Raw genomic sequence first — 15,423 nt, 5'->3', positions numbered from 1 at the left:
CTGCAGAACTGCTACAGTTGCCTATAATCCTATCGAGTTGTATCTGAAAGACTGGAATCACCTCCACCCGCTCCCCATCTACTCTTCAGGAATAAGTCAGAGCAACCCTCAAGTCCATCTTAGACTGTATCTCCAGATAGATGCAAAACAGTGTTCAGCCATCAGCTATAATCCTTTTTCTTTTCCTCTTTCACAATCATACCAGTCTCCTGTTATTACCCGAGTTGCTTGAAATAAGACCGCATTACTATTTCAAAAGCAATCACGTTAGGATTCTCAAATAGCTCATTCTGCTTTCTGTTTCAAAGATGGAACAAGCACAATCATGATGGGAAAGAAAAAAGGGACAAGTAAATTAACCCACAAATCCAAAAAAACTCTTGATTAAGTATAGAATTTTCAATGGCACCTGAACACAATAACTGACAAAACTTTTTAGAAAGTCCTAGCCAATTACAAAAAAGTAGAAACTAAACCTAAACTTGAGGTCTAGTGAGATGTGCACATTTTATTTCTTGTTTAATGACAGGCCCTCTCAGCCCAGGGATCAGCAACTCATTCAGGATATCTTCAGTGCACATGCTCAGTAACACACTGCAGGGTCAGGACTGGAGGTATCTTGAGAGAGAGTTTGTTTTCTGGAGGCAACTGGTCCTGACTTCCAGTGAGGTCCAAACTCAGCAGGAGCCAGGAGCTCTGGTCTACCATAGAGTCATTTGACTAACAGGTGACTGGCAGCATCATGCCTCCACAAAAAGCAGTGCTTCCCAAGTCCAGGATGATGCTGACTGGGAGATTCACCATCTCATAAGTAGAGGAAAAAAAAATGCAATGTTGCATCCCACCACAGAAAGCTGACCGACACAACACATACTGGTCATCCTCTCTTCAAAAAGGAACTTAATTCTAAACTCGCTAATATCACAGAAATCATCTAAACCCTAGTAGAAGTCACCTGCAGCTTGGCTTTACCATTCAGAATTTGACTCAACAACTGTGTTTTACTATTAGGAGGGGAAAAAAAAAAGGACGATCTTCCCCCACCCAACTACTTTACAAATTAGTGCACCAAATTCTTTTCACTGTCTTGTTGATGTAAAGCTCTATATGCCCACTTTTCATTGTCCTTTATGGGTGGGTTAAAATAGGGGAGCATCCCAAAGCACTTGTAACATGCCTATCAAAGTGCCCCTTAGTTTGACAATAGCCCTAGGAGCATTTTGTTTCAGATCTGTCCTGAAAAAGCTGGTGGATGTTTTCTGCTATCATTGTAATCATCAGCACTACGTTCAATTAGGCATACAGCAGCCGCCTTGTTATTAGAACAAAACACGCATGAAAATTGGTCGTGTCCTACGTCATTTCTTCATGTTTGTCACAACCCATTACTCCATTTGCTACCTCCTTCATTACCATTTTTATTGAAATATTCTTTCAAAACAATAAAATATGAGGTTATAATTCGAATACGGCTCTATACAGCAGGGGCAGGACAGCCTGGCAGAACCTAACACCTTTAAAACATTTCTTTGCTGTGGCTGAGATCAAGATTATCATGTTAGACCTTGGACTGAGACAAAAAAACTACTGCAGCTCTGAATGCTCCATCCACAAGCACTGCTACATATAGAAAACAGACAATATTTTTACTGTTGGATACTGTTCATTAAACAAAACCTCAGCGCTTACTTAATGGCTTCACACATGTCCAGTCCCATTTTCACACAATTCTTGGCATGATTTTGAAGAGATATAGGGAGTCCAGACACGCAGTAATAGCAGTCACCTAGAATTTTAATTCTCATACATTCATTTTCCTGGAGGAAAAAGCAAAGTCAGATCATCACTTTCAACTCAAATTACATAAATGACAGGGCTACTGCTACAAGGGCTGACTTAAGCGATACTATTAAAATCATTGTAGGCAAGCTTGTTTAGATGGACAAGGATTTGGCTGGCTAAAAAAGAAGAGCTATCAGAAGTTCTGTATGGATAATTCCTCCCTCCGTTATGGTCCTTAATGGGTGAAATTAGAAAATAAGTATAAGTAATATATATACATATCTCTCTCTCTCTCTCTCTAAAGTAGCTTATTCCTTAGATTAAAGAATTGGGGTTAAATATCATGTATTCTATCTAAATAAAGTCTTTCTGTCTGAAACCTGAAATCAAAGCCTTCCATACTTAAAGCTTTGAAGAAATACTATGAAATAATTCCTGAAACTAGTAAACATAATCTTATTTCTATCTTTTGTACTCTCTAAGGCAATAAAAAGATTTTTTTTACCAGTCATGAACATTTATTTTAATTAATAGAAAAACACAGAAAATTGTTTTCTTTTTTAGTGAGACCCTTCGCAATTTCACACGCTGAATGTAGTTTGTTCTAATGCTTAGAAAAATGACCCCTAAATAATAAACAAAAGAAAATATTTTGATCATGTTTCAATCTTTTCTGGAATAATGTAGAGGCTGTGGTCACACCTTCTTAAAACTACTTTGATTAATTTGGCTCCTTTTTCCTCCAAACTCTTAAATTATTTTCCAGAGATGAGAAAATTGATTGTAACATCTTTGTATCTTGCATTTCCTAATCTTTGTTATTGTAAATCAATCTGTTGAGAGGGCTGTCCACCTTCAAAAGCTTCACAGTGCTCCATAAGCTCTCTGCATTGCTCCTGTTAGAGCGCGCTCTCTACATGTGATGTTTTTAAGGACATTAACCCTGAATCCTGTGCAGACTGCCTGACTGATAGAAGCACAATGTTACTTTCAGACCAGAGCCAAATTTCTTTACTACTACTAACAAGAAAATTACAAATTCAGAATAATTTAAGTGACCCACGTTACAATTTAGACTGGTATAAATGAAAGTCTTCACACGATTCATTTCTAACCCTCCTGCCCAGAGCCTAAAACACGCTGCCTGCAGGAAGTCGAGTCCCCAAGAAGAAAGAATATATTAAAGATGACTTAGATAATTAACAGTAGCAGCCCAGCAGAAACTCACCTTTGCAATCTGATCAAACTTGCCAAACAGCTCATTCAGCATGTGCACCAGCTCCCCGGGTGAGCAGTCGCTGGCCAGGCGAGTGAATCCCACAATATCAGCGTACAAGATGCTGCAGCAGAAACGGATAGAGCCTGGGTTACGCTTTCCTTCCTCAGAATCGGGTTTTATTTATCAACAGCAAAATCTGAAAGCAGGTATTCAGTACTTGGCACTATCACGTCCCTAATAAAAACAATCATCACCGCTACGTGTAGAGCAGTAAATCAAGGACCCGCTGATCTGACTCAGTAGAGAAGGTATACATTCTGTGTCTCTATTTGTTCTATTCAGAAAATACAAACATTTTCTTACTCCCAAATGGGCAAAATAATAACGGAAATTAGTTCAGTAAACATACTTGTTATTAGAAATTATTTAATAATATTTTCTCAACGTTATCAGACGTTTCAGTCTGCGTTTACATATGAAAGGAACAAAGTCTGTGTCCACTTGTTACTCCGACTATTAAATTCAAGCTTGCCTGAGAAGATATTCAAACCATATGCTACGTTTCCAGTCACCAAGTAGAAGAGACTAATTCATAGAATTAGGCCAAGGAACAAGTATTTGTGCTCATAAGGGGAAATTAACTTTCTAAACAGTCCTGGAATACATGCTTTAAAAACGTCATTTCTGTGAATGTCGTCCAAATGACGTTTTCCAAGTGGAAAACTAGGCAAAACAAATTGAAAAGACGAAAGAATATTTGACGTAAATAGTAGGGTTTTCACCCAGTTCAGTGTGTTGCTATTTGCTGTCTTCAAAACCTGCAGTCAAAGATGAAGACATTTTTCAGAATTTCTAGAAATTTATAATTAAATAATTTTTTTTTCAGTAGGATATTTTATCTTCAGGTACTGTGTTAAGTACAGCCGTGATAAAGCCAGTCTTGCTTACTTTATTTAAAACCTGTCAAACAACTCTAGTTATGAAAACTACAGATTCAAAATTAAATAACTGACAAACCTTACAGTTCAGACCAGTATAAATGAAAACAGGATTTGGCACTTCTTTAACTTCAAAACAGAAGACATTATGAAGAAAGCCTGTTTATGGGTGGCTTTTTCTAAATAACCACCTTTGTATTATCACCTTTGTTGCTCCTCTGTAACAAGGAATTATCAGCATTACAGCAAATTAACCTATTTTGGATACTGAACATTAAATAATTGATAAACCTATCAAAACAATTACTTTCTTCTTGCTTTCTTTTCACACTTCTTCTTCATGTTGCTAGTAAATTTTATTACCGTACAATACCTTACATTGGTGTGCCTTTTGACATACAAATTGTGGAAGTTGTTGGTATTTTCCAGCTGGCCTGCCTTGGGACCTTGTAACCGCTGAATGATCTCGGCTTTCATTTCCATGGCAATGTGAGCAGGCAGCAAAGAAAGCAGGAGACGCTCCTAAAATTTAAAAGGAAAAGCTTGGGATTTCTTTCAGGAGACCCAAATTAGTGAGGAAACAATGCCATGGGAGGCCTATGCTTTTGCGAACACCCTGCAACAGTTTGGTGAGGCAAGAATTCAATAAAAGATGCACTGTTTTCCCAGTGCTCGGCTCTCAGATTTGCCACATCCTACCTGAGAGGAATATTTCCTGAAATGAGAGATTAATGGAGTATTTATTGGCAGTTTAGCATGTACAGGCCCAAAAGGTCAATGGATTTTCATTTTTAATATAGTCTGCTGGTCCTTGGTGGAGACATTTTGCTAAATATAAAGAAGGCTAACAAAAGCAATGGACTTTTTTCCCATAATGACAGCTTACTCTTGCAGGTTGCCGTCTATCAAACAGAAAGGTGTTGTGCTTTTGTCAATAAGTATCACTAAATAGTTAAGAAAGAGGTCAGTGCTGCCAGCTCCCATTTCATACTGGTACTAAGAAGAAAGAAGAAAACGCGCAGACAAACACTTGTACAAACATCTGTCCTCCGCTTCCTAGTGTCAATTTTCCTTGGTTTTGCAGTTGTGCTATACTCATTCCAACAAAATTCCTGCTCTGTGGTGACAGGTGGTGTAGGAAGCAGAGGTGGTACGTGGGACAGTGTCTGCTGCTCTACGCTGAATGGTTTTTGCTGCCATGTCCTGCTCCAGAGCCGGTGGCCCATGCATTGCAGTCCTTCAGGGATGTCCCTGAGTCAGGGTGGGTTGGCACCACGCCACAGTCCCTTCAGGCATGTAAGCATCTCCCATTTGGCACAGTGTCCCTCAGCAAAGAGTGTGTCTCCAGCCCCTAGGGGCTGCTAGTGCTTTTCTGAACTCTGTTTGGGCGAGGGCATGGTGTGCCTTTCTGCTTGGATAAAGTTTTGGTGTGTGTTGGTTCAGTTTTTGCATACAAGGGTTTCTTTCCGCTGTTGTTTTCATGTGCCTCAGGGCAAGCTTCAGCTGCTTTCGAATGCCACTTGGCAGTTCATGACCTCCACATGACCACCACTGCAGCCCACTGCTATTTACAGTCTGTAACATCAGCCCATTACAGATTTGTAACTACAAATGCTGCAGAAACAGGATGCCCGCTCTAGACTGTCTCTTAATGAATGCAGAAATAGTTGTCACATTTTAAATAATGATTCAGAGGTCAATGTACGATGTACAGCATCTGCAAGTGACCCAAGTTCAAACCAAATGAAACCACCTCTCTCTTCCTGTTCCCAGAAAAAAAAGCTTATCTATGAATATGAGGCTCTTTTGGAGGTATATCCCGATAGTCTTTTCAGGTGACATTGATTTTCTCCAAAATGAAATGAGTAAATAATCACAGAATCACAGAACGGTTGAAGCTGGAAGGCACCTCTGGAGATCATCTAGTCCAAAACCCCTGCTCAAGCAGGGTCACCTAAAGCACACTGCCCAGGATCACATCCAGCCAGGTTTTGAATATCTCCAGCGAAGGAGACTCCACTACCTCTCTGGGCAACCTGTTCCAGGGCTCTGTCACCCTCACAGGAAATAAGGTTTTCCTCATGTTCCTTCCTGTGTTTCAGTTTGTGCCCGTTGCCTCTCGTCCTGTCACTGGGCACCACGGAGAGGAGTCTGGCCCCATCCTCTTGACACCCTCCCTTCAGATATTTGTACACACTGATGAAATCCGCCCTCAGTCTGAAGTCGTCTCTCCTCCAGGCTGAACAGGCCCAGCTCCCTCAGCCTTTCCTCCTAGGAGAGAGGCTCCAGCCCTCTAATCATCTTGGTAGCCCTCCGCTGGACTCTCTCCAGGAGTGCCATGTCTCTCTTGTCCTGGGGAGCCCAGAACTGGACACAGGACTCCAGGTGAGGCCTCACCAGGGCTGAGGAGAGGGGCAGGATCACCTCCCTTGACCTGCTGGCAACACTCTGCCTCATGCAGCCCAGGAGACCATTGATCTTCTTGGCCACAAGGGCATATTGCTGGCTCATGGTTAACTGAAGCATGTACTAGATTTCCTTTCTCCACAGTGTTTCATGTGAATTCCTTAAATGCTGGACTTCTGCACAAAGGACTGCTTTGCTCCCTGTTCCTCTTCCACAATCCAGTGCAGATGTTCTGAGAAGGTCCATCAATTAGAAGAAAGTTGGGCCTTGGTTTGTCCTTTTGTGGGACAAGGCCCAAATTCCTAGCTATCAAAAAAAGTATCATTTGTTGAGAGATTTCAAATATGTCTAATTCTTAGTAATTTCAGGGTTTATTTCTTTTGCTTCAGAATCATTGTTTTCACACTAACGCCAGCACATTTGCACATGTGAATATGGATTAAATATGTTGCAAAAACAAAAACTGAAGCTGCAGCTGGTTGATTTTGGCAAATATGAAAAATATACCACTGATGAATTAAATGCTTTCTACAATTAATGCACTTACTTAAATAATTTTCAATGTTTTGAGAAATCTGAAAATGGAATATGAATTCTTTACCTAGCATCCTTTCAGATAATTTTCAGCATACAACTTCAACGATATACTCCATTCTTTTATTTAGTTTGATGGATTTTGAAACACCAGTAGCCTTCAAACATGGATTACTACACCTACCCATCACAAAAACATTCTGACAATGAGGATGGCATTGCTGTTCAAAGAGACAAACCTTTCCATGTTTTTAAAGGAAACTAGAAGATAATTCTGAAAAACATACCCTTTTCTGAGTATATGTAATGCATAACAAAGTTTTACCATGTAATTCACAAGATCATAAGTTATTATTTATCACTGAAACTTCAGCAGTATGAGGCATGTAATGCTGACTGTTTAGCATGTTGAAGGCATAATTCACAGCATTGGAAGAAGAACTTAAAATTCACATCTTTAGACTAGGCTACTTTTCCAGTCCTCTTGGAGATTTATCTATTTATTTATTTATTTTACTGTTGTAAAACTCTTTCTGCATGATATTAAAAAAGGTTACACAATATATGCTTGTTTTTTACCCTAACATTACTTTCCCCTTTTATTTGCGTTATATAATTTTGAAGAAAATGGCAGAAAATATCACTGAATGTTTTCAGTCACTTTGGCAAAAAATATCACTTCTGAATGTTTTCAGCCACTTATAGTAAGAAATATTACAAAATATACTCTTTGATTTTTATTAAGACCCTACTGTTATCAATAAAGCTGAGGGAGCCATTTCTTTTTTCAATCTTGATGTAGTAAAGCCTCTAAACCACCAAGGCACACCTTAAAATGCCTGTCCTCCCAATGATAGCCTCATAAGTGTATTCAGTAGCACTTGCACCACCATATTCAGCATAGCTTAGCCATGTGCAAGCTCTAAATCCTGCCAAGATTCAACAGATGTGCTAACTGGACCTCGCCACTCTTGGATGGACCAGGGCCTTCCTATAGAGAACTGCCCTATATATTCAGTTGGGGTCCGGTAACTAGGTAACTTGTTTGTCTGCACTTTACAGTCTCAGGATTCAGAATGTTGCTTCTTAAGGTGTGACTGGAAGGCAAGAAAGGAAAACTACCTATTTTTCTCCAGATGCTGCACTCTGCATCAAGTGGAACCATCTCAGTGAGAGCCACGGACAAGTGCAGCAGAAGGAACCTTTTAGCAGAAAGGATGGAAAGAGCAGGGAGAGAGCACAAACAAGCAGGATATTACTCTAGTGCGGCATAAGTGCCTTCTAAAGAGTCAACTGTCAATCAAGCATGAAAGTGTCAGGAAGAAGACTTTCTAGAGGACTCCCTAAGGTTTCAATGGCGGAAGCCACAGGAAGTTGTTGAACAAGAAAGGCTTTCTAGAGGAAGGCTAGAGAAACATCTGCCCTGCAAGGACTCAATAAGAGTTTTTTTTCAGGTCTTGTATTTCCTCTGTTTCATCAGCAACTCTGAGTTTTCCTTGGCTGAAGAGTTAACATATTCTAATTAATAATTCTGTGCTACAATTAAAACCCATTTTTTTAAGACTGGCAGCTTTTGCTATCTTTTAGAAACTATTCCACCCAAGGATCTATACGAATCATGCTTCATCATACCAAATGTGGTCTAAAGTTTGAATAAACTTTCTCAGTGATTCAGCAAGATTACGCCTACACCTACTCCTGTCAGAACTGCAGCTCAGACACTGAGCAAATTCTATAAATGATTTGGGGACAAAAGGTTCTTTCATGTTCAGGCAACTCAAGCAAAGCTTTCATTGCAAAAGCTCACCTTTAGTCCACAAAAACTGCTATTAAAGAAATGACATCACACACAGACAAGGCAATTCTTGTTTAACGCTTTGCAGATAGGGGTCTGCATCTTATCTGCTGGTCTGATACCAGTTCTTCTGCCATTCTGCCATATCCTTCTCCTTGTGTAGTCTCCAAAGAAGCCTAGGGCTCTGGTCTGACACTGTATGCCAAAATACTGGCAGCTGTTTCGGTGCAGCCCGTCCATCCTTCTCTGGCCACCCTCCAGCTCTTCCAGCAGGGAAACAGCCTCTGCATTCAGGAAAGCATCAGCCATCCAGACTAGTCACCTCACATCTTCCAGCACAACTTCTTCAAAGCTTGTTTTTGTCTGAGTAGTAAGGTAACATCTGAATAACAACTTCCTCTGCTGGTTTCAGCTAACTTTCCGAATCTGTAGACTCATGCTTACAATCTTCAGATGCTTGTTTTCAGTATCTAACAGCAGTATGTTGAAAGGACAACTCTCCAGATGTGCTATCTCCATTCAAGTTGTAAAGAAAGCCAACAAGGTATGCAAAACAGTATTTTCATGCTCCTGCTTCCAGTGCAGAAGAAGGGAGTAAACAGAAAGGAATTAAGTATGTCCCAGAAGGAATTGGAACACCAATAATAAATCTTGCCTCTCCAGTGTGATGGAGGAAGCTTGGTTACCCAGGCTAATTGGAAAGGAAAAATGGCTGTGCCAGCTGGCCAGATTTAAAACACTTTCAAAGACCCACATCTGATTTTTTTTTAACACGGTCAACAGGAAAGGAAGGGGCTATGCCAAAAGCTGGGACTCAAACTATGTTGCACAATGAAACAGTAAACACAGTTGTTATTTACAAACATTAGCTGAAACAACTTTTTATGAAGAAGTAAGGAAAATACCTACAGTAATAATTGGCCCTACCCTCCAAATCCATGTTATTTCATAAACAAATAACAAATCTGGCTACTATAAAGTAAGAAACAAAACAGAAATATTGCACCTTATAAATTTCAGTAAAATTATTCTTTCAGTATTCTTTTCATCTTCTAGAAATGAACATTCACCAATTGTACAAAATGGACATTCACTATGCACCAATTTGATAGCCGTCTATGAGGCAATGACCGGCTGGGTAGATGAGGGCAGAGCAGTGGATGTTGTCTACCTGGACTTCAGCAGGGCTTCTGACACTGTCTCCCATCACATCTTCATAGGTAAACTCAAGAAGTGTGGGCTAGATGAGTGGACAGCGAGGGGGACTGAGAACTGGCTGGATGGCAGAGCTCAGAGGGTTGTGGGCAGAGTCTAGTTGGAAGCCTGTAGCTAGCGGTGTCCTCCAGGGGTCAGTACGGGCTCCGGTGTTGTTCAATGTATTCATCAGTGACCTGGATGAAGGCACAGAGAGACTCCTCGGCGAGCTTGCTGAGGATACAAATCTAGGAGTAGCATCTGATACATCAGAAGGCTGTGCTGCCATTCCAAGGGACCTGGACAGGCCGGAGAGCTGGGCAGAGAGGAACCCCAGGAAGTTCAACAAAGGCAAGTGCAGGGTCCTGCACCTGGGGAGGAATAACCCCCATGCACCAGGACAGGCTCGGGGCTGACCTGCTGGGAAGCAGCACTGCAGAGAAGGGCCTGGGTGTCCTGGTGGATGATAAGTTAAGCATGAGTCGGCAATACGCCTTTGTGGCCAAGAAGATCAATGGTCTCCTGGGCTGCATGAGGCAGAGTGTTGCCAGCAGGTCAAGGGAGGTGATCCTCCCCCTCTCCTCAGCCCTGGTGAGGCCTCACCTGGAGTCCTGTGTCCAGTTCTGGGCTCCCCAGGACAAGAGAGACATGGCACTCCTGGAGAGAGTCCAGCGGAGGGCTACCAAGATGATTAGAGGGCTGGAGCACCTCTCCTCTGAAGAAAGACTGCAAGAGCTGGGCCTGTTCAGCCTGGAGGAGAGACGACTTCAGACTGAGGGCGGATTTCATCAGTGTGTACAAATATCTGAAGGGAGGGTGTCAAGAGGATGGGGCCAGACTCCTCTCCGTGGTGCCCAGTGACAGGACGAGAGGCAACGGGCACAAACTGAAACACAGGAAGGAACATGAGGAAAACCTTATTTCCTGTGAGGGTGACAGAGCCCTGGAACAGGTTGCCCAGAGAGGTAGTGGAGTCTCCTTCGCTGGAGATATTCAAAACCTGGCTGGATGTGATCCTGGGCAGTGTGCTTTAGGTGACCCTGCTTGAGCAGGGGTTTTGGACTAGATGATCTCCAGAGGTCCTTTCCAACCTTGGCCGTTCTGTGATAAATAAAACAACATTTAGACACTTGCATCCTAAGGCTTTATTTTGTGCATAAATTGAGATCAAAACCCAATTTGTTTAATATGTTTCAATCTGAAACACTGTTACCACCTTACATAACAAATCAAATTTGTTTACAGACCTACCTTTGGTCGCATAAAGCCCACTGTAAAAGCTGAAGGATCTCCATGCTGCGGCATCCTATGCAGCACTAAAGCACTTCTGTGAATAGCACTCTACATACAGGGTTGGTGCATGCTCCACATTAAATCACTGCGCATAGGACCTGTACATATTTTATGGTCGATAAATAGCTTTCACTCAAATGTTAGTTAGAAAACTAACTAGCGTATTCTTCTGCATAGGGATTGCCCTCCGTGGAGGCACCAAGCAGAAGATAGATGTGGCAATGCAGCAGTGGCCTCAGAATGGCAACACTGCACCAGTTTTAATTACCACAAAACTGGCGATTATAGCAGCCCTTCCCATGCAGCTTGCCAGTCTGCTCAACAGTGCATCTCTCACGGAGGTGCATCTGTGTTAACGCAGGCAGTGGCTCAGGAGGAGCTGCCTCTGCACTCGCTTTTCAGCTGATGCCAGAACGACCCCAAGGCCAAACCTACCAAAGAAAAGCCTTTTCAGTGGGCAACTGAATAAACTGTAGGACTATGTGGGCCTTTTCAGACTAAGAATCTGAGTTATTCATTAAGTAAGAGTATACTTTGCGACGTGAGTCTCAGTGCAGCGTTACTCAGGCTATGAGTCTAAAGCTGAGAAAGCCTTTGGCGCACGCTAGTAAGACTTTCTTGATTTTAACAGTGATATGGGTGAACAGAACCACCTTTTAACATAACTTGGGAGGGTGGAAGGATATTGAGTCTCTTCTGAAAACTTTCAATCTACTTTCATCAGATTCAGCTCATCCTCTGCCTATTACAGGTTCCCCCTTTCTCATGGCTCTCCACAGTCCAGAGTTTCATGCTCTAGGCATTCTGCCTCCTTGCTTATGTAAGATCCCAAAAGGGCTGCAGTTCTTACCCATTTCCACTGCATTGGATTTTTCATCTTGTCACTGACACTCGGACCACTTACTTTACCCTTACTAGTATGAAAAACAATAGCGTGGTCTTTCTGGAAATCACTGTAAATCAGCACTATGCCTAACAGAGGCAGCAGCTTGTCACATGGCTACAACATATATATCATAATCTGGAAAAGTCGCTCTTCCTCAAAATGGATGACTGCTCTACTTTCCTACACATATTCATAACACACATTTGATATTTTTACCAATATTACAACAAGCATCAAGCTGACTTGATTCTTTTTTTAAATGTCCCTGATAGTAAATCATAAATTTTGCAGATCCTACACCCATCTGCATTTCAAGGGATCCTAAATGTCTGCAGTTCTACTGAGATGTCATCAGTTTTCTAACATTCATCTACTGCATATGCATTTGCATTCCAAATGTATTAGAAATTCATTAAAGTACGGCACTGCAACTTCCTTTATTCTTAGCTGCATCTTCATTCATCCTGCTCACACTTCCCAACTAATTCATCTTCAGTCAGTCATATCTTTAAAATGCTAATGTATGCAATGGTATGCAACAATGTACTTATGTCTTTGACAGGCTGGATAATAATTTTGACTGAATGAAAAAAAAATTAGGAAGAAACTCTGGTACAACGATTTGTGTGAATAAGTTACAGCATATCTATTAATAGCATTACACAGCCCTTTAATGATAGTCTGTTGACATCATTGAGAATCTTTCCATGGAGTTTGGACAAAATCATTAACAACAACAATAATATTTAATTGCTTTTTATATGCAAAATTAATGGGATTTCAGCTAAGAGCAATATGTTATTCATATGCTACTGATTTTAAATTGGGTTATGGCATATCATTTGTTCCTCAGCTTCATTGAAGATGCATGCATAAATTTATAACTCTAGAAAATACATATAAAGGAAGAAAAATTAGTTCTACAGTCTGCACAGAATGAGGAAAATGAAGGGAAAGTCTCTCATAGAGATCCACAAGATAAACAATGAACTCTCATTAGAGAAGCATATATTAATAGAGCAACAAAAAATTAGTCTTCCACATAAAGAACTTGTATAGAAAGTAAAAGTTTGTAATTTTGTTGAAATTATCCTGTTAGAGCAATAAAACAAGCAGATATCCTTGGACGTATGTGCAGTGTATCTGTATGTGGCAAAAATAATCCCAGACACATAAACACTTCCATTTTCTATTTTTATAGCTACTATAACAAGATGAACATATTTTGCTCCCTATGGTACCAGAAAACAAATGCTTGTTCTTAATATATGTTGACTGTGCAAGAATATATCTAAAAATGAAGGAAGATTATCAGTGCAAATTTTGTTTGCAAATATGCAGATAAAATCATGGACTCACAGAATCACAGAACGGTTGAAGCTGGAAGGCACCTCTGGAGATCATCTAGTCCAAAACCCCTGCTCAAGCAGGGTCACCTAAAGCACATTGCCCAGGATCACATCCAGCCAGGTTTTGAATATCTCCAGCGAAGGAGACTCCACTACCTCTCTGGGCAACCTGTTCCAGGGCTCTGTCACCCTCACAGGAAATAAGGTTTTCCTCATCTTCAGATGTTCCTTCCTGTGTTTCAGTTTGTGCCCGTTGCCTCTCGTCCTGTCACTGGGCACCACGGAGAGGAGTCTGGCCCCATCCTCTTGACACCCTCCCTTCAGATATTTGTACACACTGATGAAATCCGCCCTCAGTCTGAAGTCGTCTCTCCTCCAGGCTGAACAGGCCCAGCTCTTGCAGTCTTTCTTCAGAGGAGAGGTGCTCCAGCCCTCTAATCATCTTGGTAGCCCTCCGCTGGACTCTCTCCAGGAGTGCCATGTCTCTCTTGTCCTGGGGAGCCCAGAACTGGACACAGGACTCCAGGTGAGGCCTCACCAGGGCTGAGGAGAGGGGGAGGATCACCTCCCTTGACCTGCTGGCAACACTCTGCCTCATGCAGCCCAGGAGACCATTGGCCTCCTTGGCCACAAAGGCATATTGCCGACTCATGCTTAACTTATCGTCCACCAGGACACCCAGGCCCTTCTCTGCAGTGCTGCTTCCCAGCAGGTCAGCCCCGAGCCTGTCCTGGTGCATGGGGGTTATTCCTCCCCAGGTGCAGGACCCTGCACTTGCCTTTGTTGAACTTCCTGGGGTTCCTCTCTGCCCAGCTCTCCGGCCTGTCCAGGTCCCTTGGAATGGCAGCACAGCCTTCTGATGTATCAGATGCTACTCCTAGATTTGTATCCTCAGCAAGCTCGCCGAGGAGTCTCTCTGTGCCTTCATCCAGGTCACTGATGAATACATTGAACAACACCGGACCCAGTACTGACCCCTGGAGGACACCGCTAGCTACAGACCTCCAATTAGACTCTGCACCATTGATCACAACCCTCTGAGCCCTGCCATTCAGCCAGTAATGGACTTATTAATTTAAAACGCCATTCTTCACAGACAGATTTGGTCCAGCAAACTCTAAATTGCAAAAGCACAGATCAGGAGTTACTCATCTGTAGTAAACCTACTCACAGTAAACGTGTTTTCCAGCATTGTCACTGTGGATCACATTACAGGTACACATAATCCCTGTGATCATGAGGGCTTTTTTATTTAATCAATCAACAAAAGCAAAGTAGCCCCAGCTGTCGAGGCATATCCACCCTGGGCTGCTCAAGAGCGCTTTCGGATGCTGTAAGGGCACTCTTCAAGGTAACTCGGCCAGACTGACTCATGGGGAAAACCAGAAGTGATCAATAAAGCAAAGAGAACTTAACACGGCCAAGTTATGCTCTCAGTTTCCTTCAGTCCTCTCGTATTTGGATGATCACAGTAGCCAATATAGCTTGGGGTTGTGGTGGAAGGTACATAACAGTATCTACTCTGACTAAAGCATTTCTAAAGAATCACATCTGCTATCGGATAAAGAAAAGCTGCCCAAAATGGCATTTTTTTTCAAAAAAAAATAGACAAGAGCATAAAATCATTAAAAGGCATATAAAAAGTTCTGGAGGAGCAACTTGCTCAGAGTAGTAAAAATAAAAGATTTTTCAAATGCACTGATATCAGAAAGTCTAACCACAGCTGGTGGGGCCAAAAGAAGATTAAGATGCACTGAAGGAAGACTGCCAAAAAGCTAAATGATTTCTTTAATTATCGACAACAAGAGTAGCTCAGGAAGATCCAAAACTATTCATTTGGAGGTATGAATAAAAGAAGTTGATATAAATTAATGTGACAGTAGAACGGTTTCTAGAACAAAGTGACAAAACGGACAGGAACGATTACAAAGGCCAACTTTTCTGATGCTACAAAGGCATTCATAACAACTAGAATGGAGGTGGATTGTGAAAAGCTGCAGAAAGGTCTCAGAACACTTTGACACAGT

At 41.7% G+C, this 15,423-nt stretch overlaps 1 protein-coding gene across 2 annotated transcripts in view; it reads right to left on the bottom strand.

The window, feature by feature from the left end:
- Nucleotides 1–15,423, bottom strand: part of ADCY2 (adenylate cyclase 2) — a 201,854-nt gene that overhangs the window by 68,984 nt on the left and 117,447 nt on the right. For both annotated transcript variants that reach the window (XM_068931363.1, XM_068931364.1), the window contains 3 exons: nucleotides 4,313–4,461; nucleotides 3,011–3,122; nucleotides 1,690–1,817 (listed from right to left, as the gene is read on the bottom strand). In XM_068931363.1, coding sequence (XP_068787464.1) covers nucleotides 1,690–1,817; nucleotides 3,011–3,122; nucleotides 4,313–4,461 — 389 coding nt within the window. The remainder of the gene's footprint in view (nucleotides 1–1,689; nucleotides 1,818–3,010; nucleotides 3,123–4,312; nucleotides 4,462–15,423) is intronic.

The sequence above is a fragment of the Struthio camelus genome, chromosome 2 (assembly GCF_040807025.1).
Source record: "Struthio camelus isolate bStrCam1 chromosome 2, bStrCam1.hap1, whole genome shotgun sequence".
NCBI classification, from domain to species: domain Eukaryota; kingdom Metazoa; phylum Chordata; class Aves; order Struthioniformes; family Struthionidae; genus Struthio; species Struthio camelus.
The sequence above is the reverse complement of the archived record's forward strand: the minus strand, read 5'-3'. Positions and strand labels throughout refer to the sequence as shown.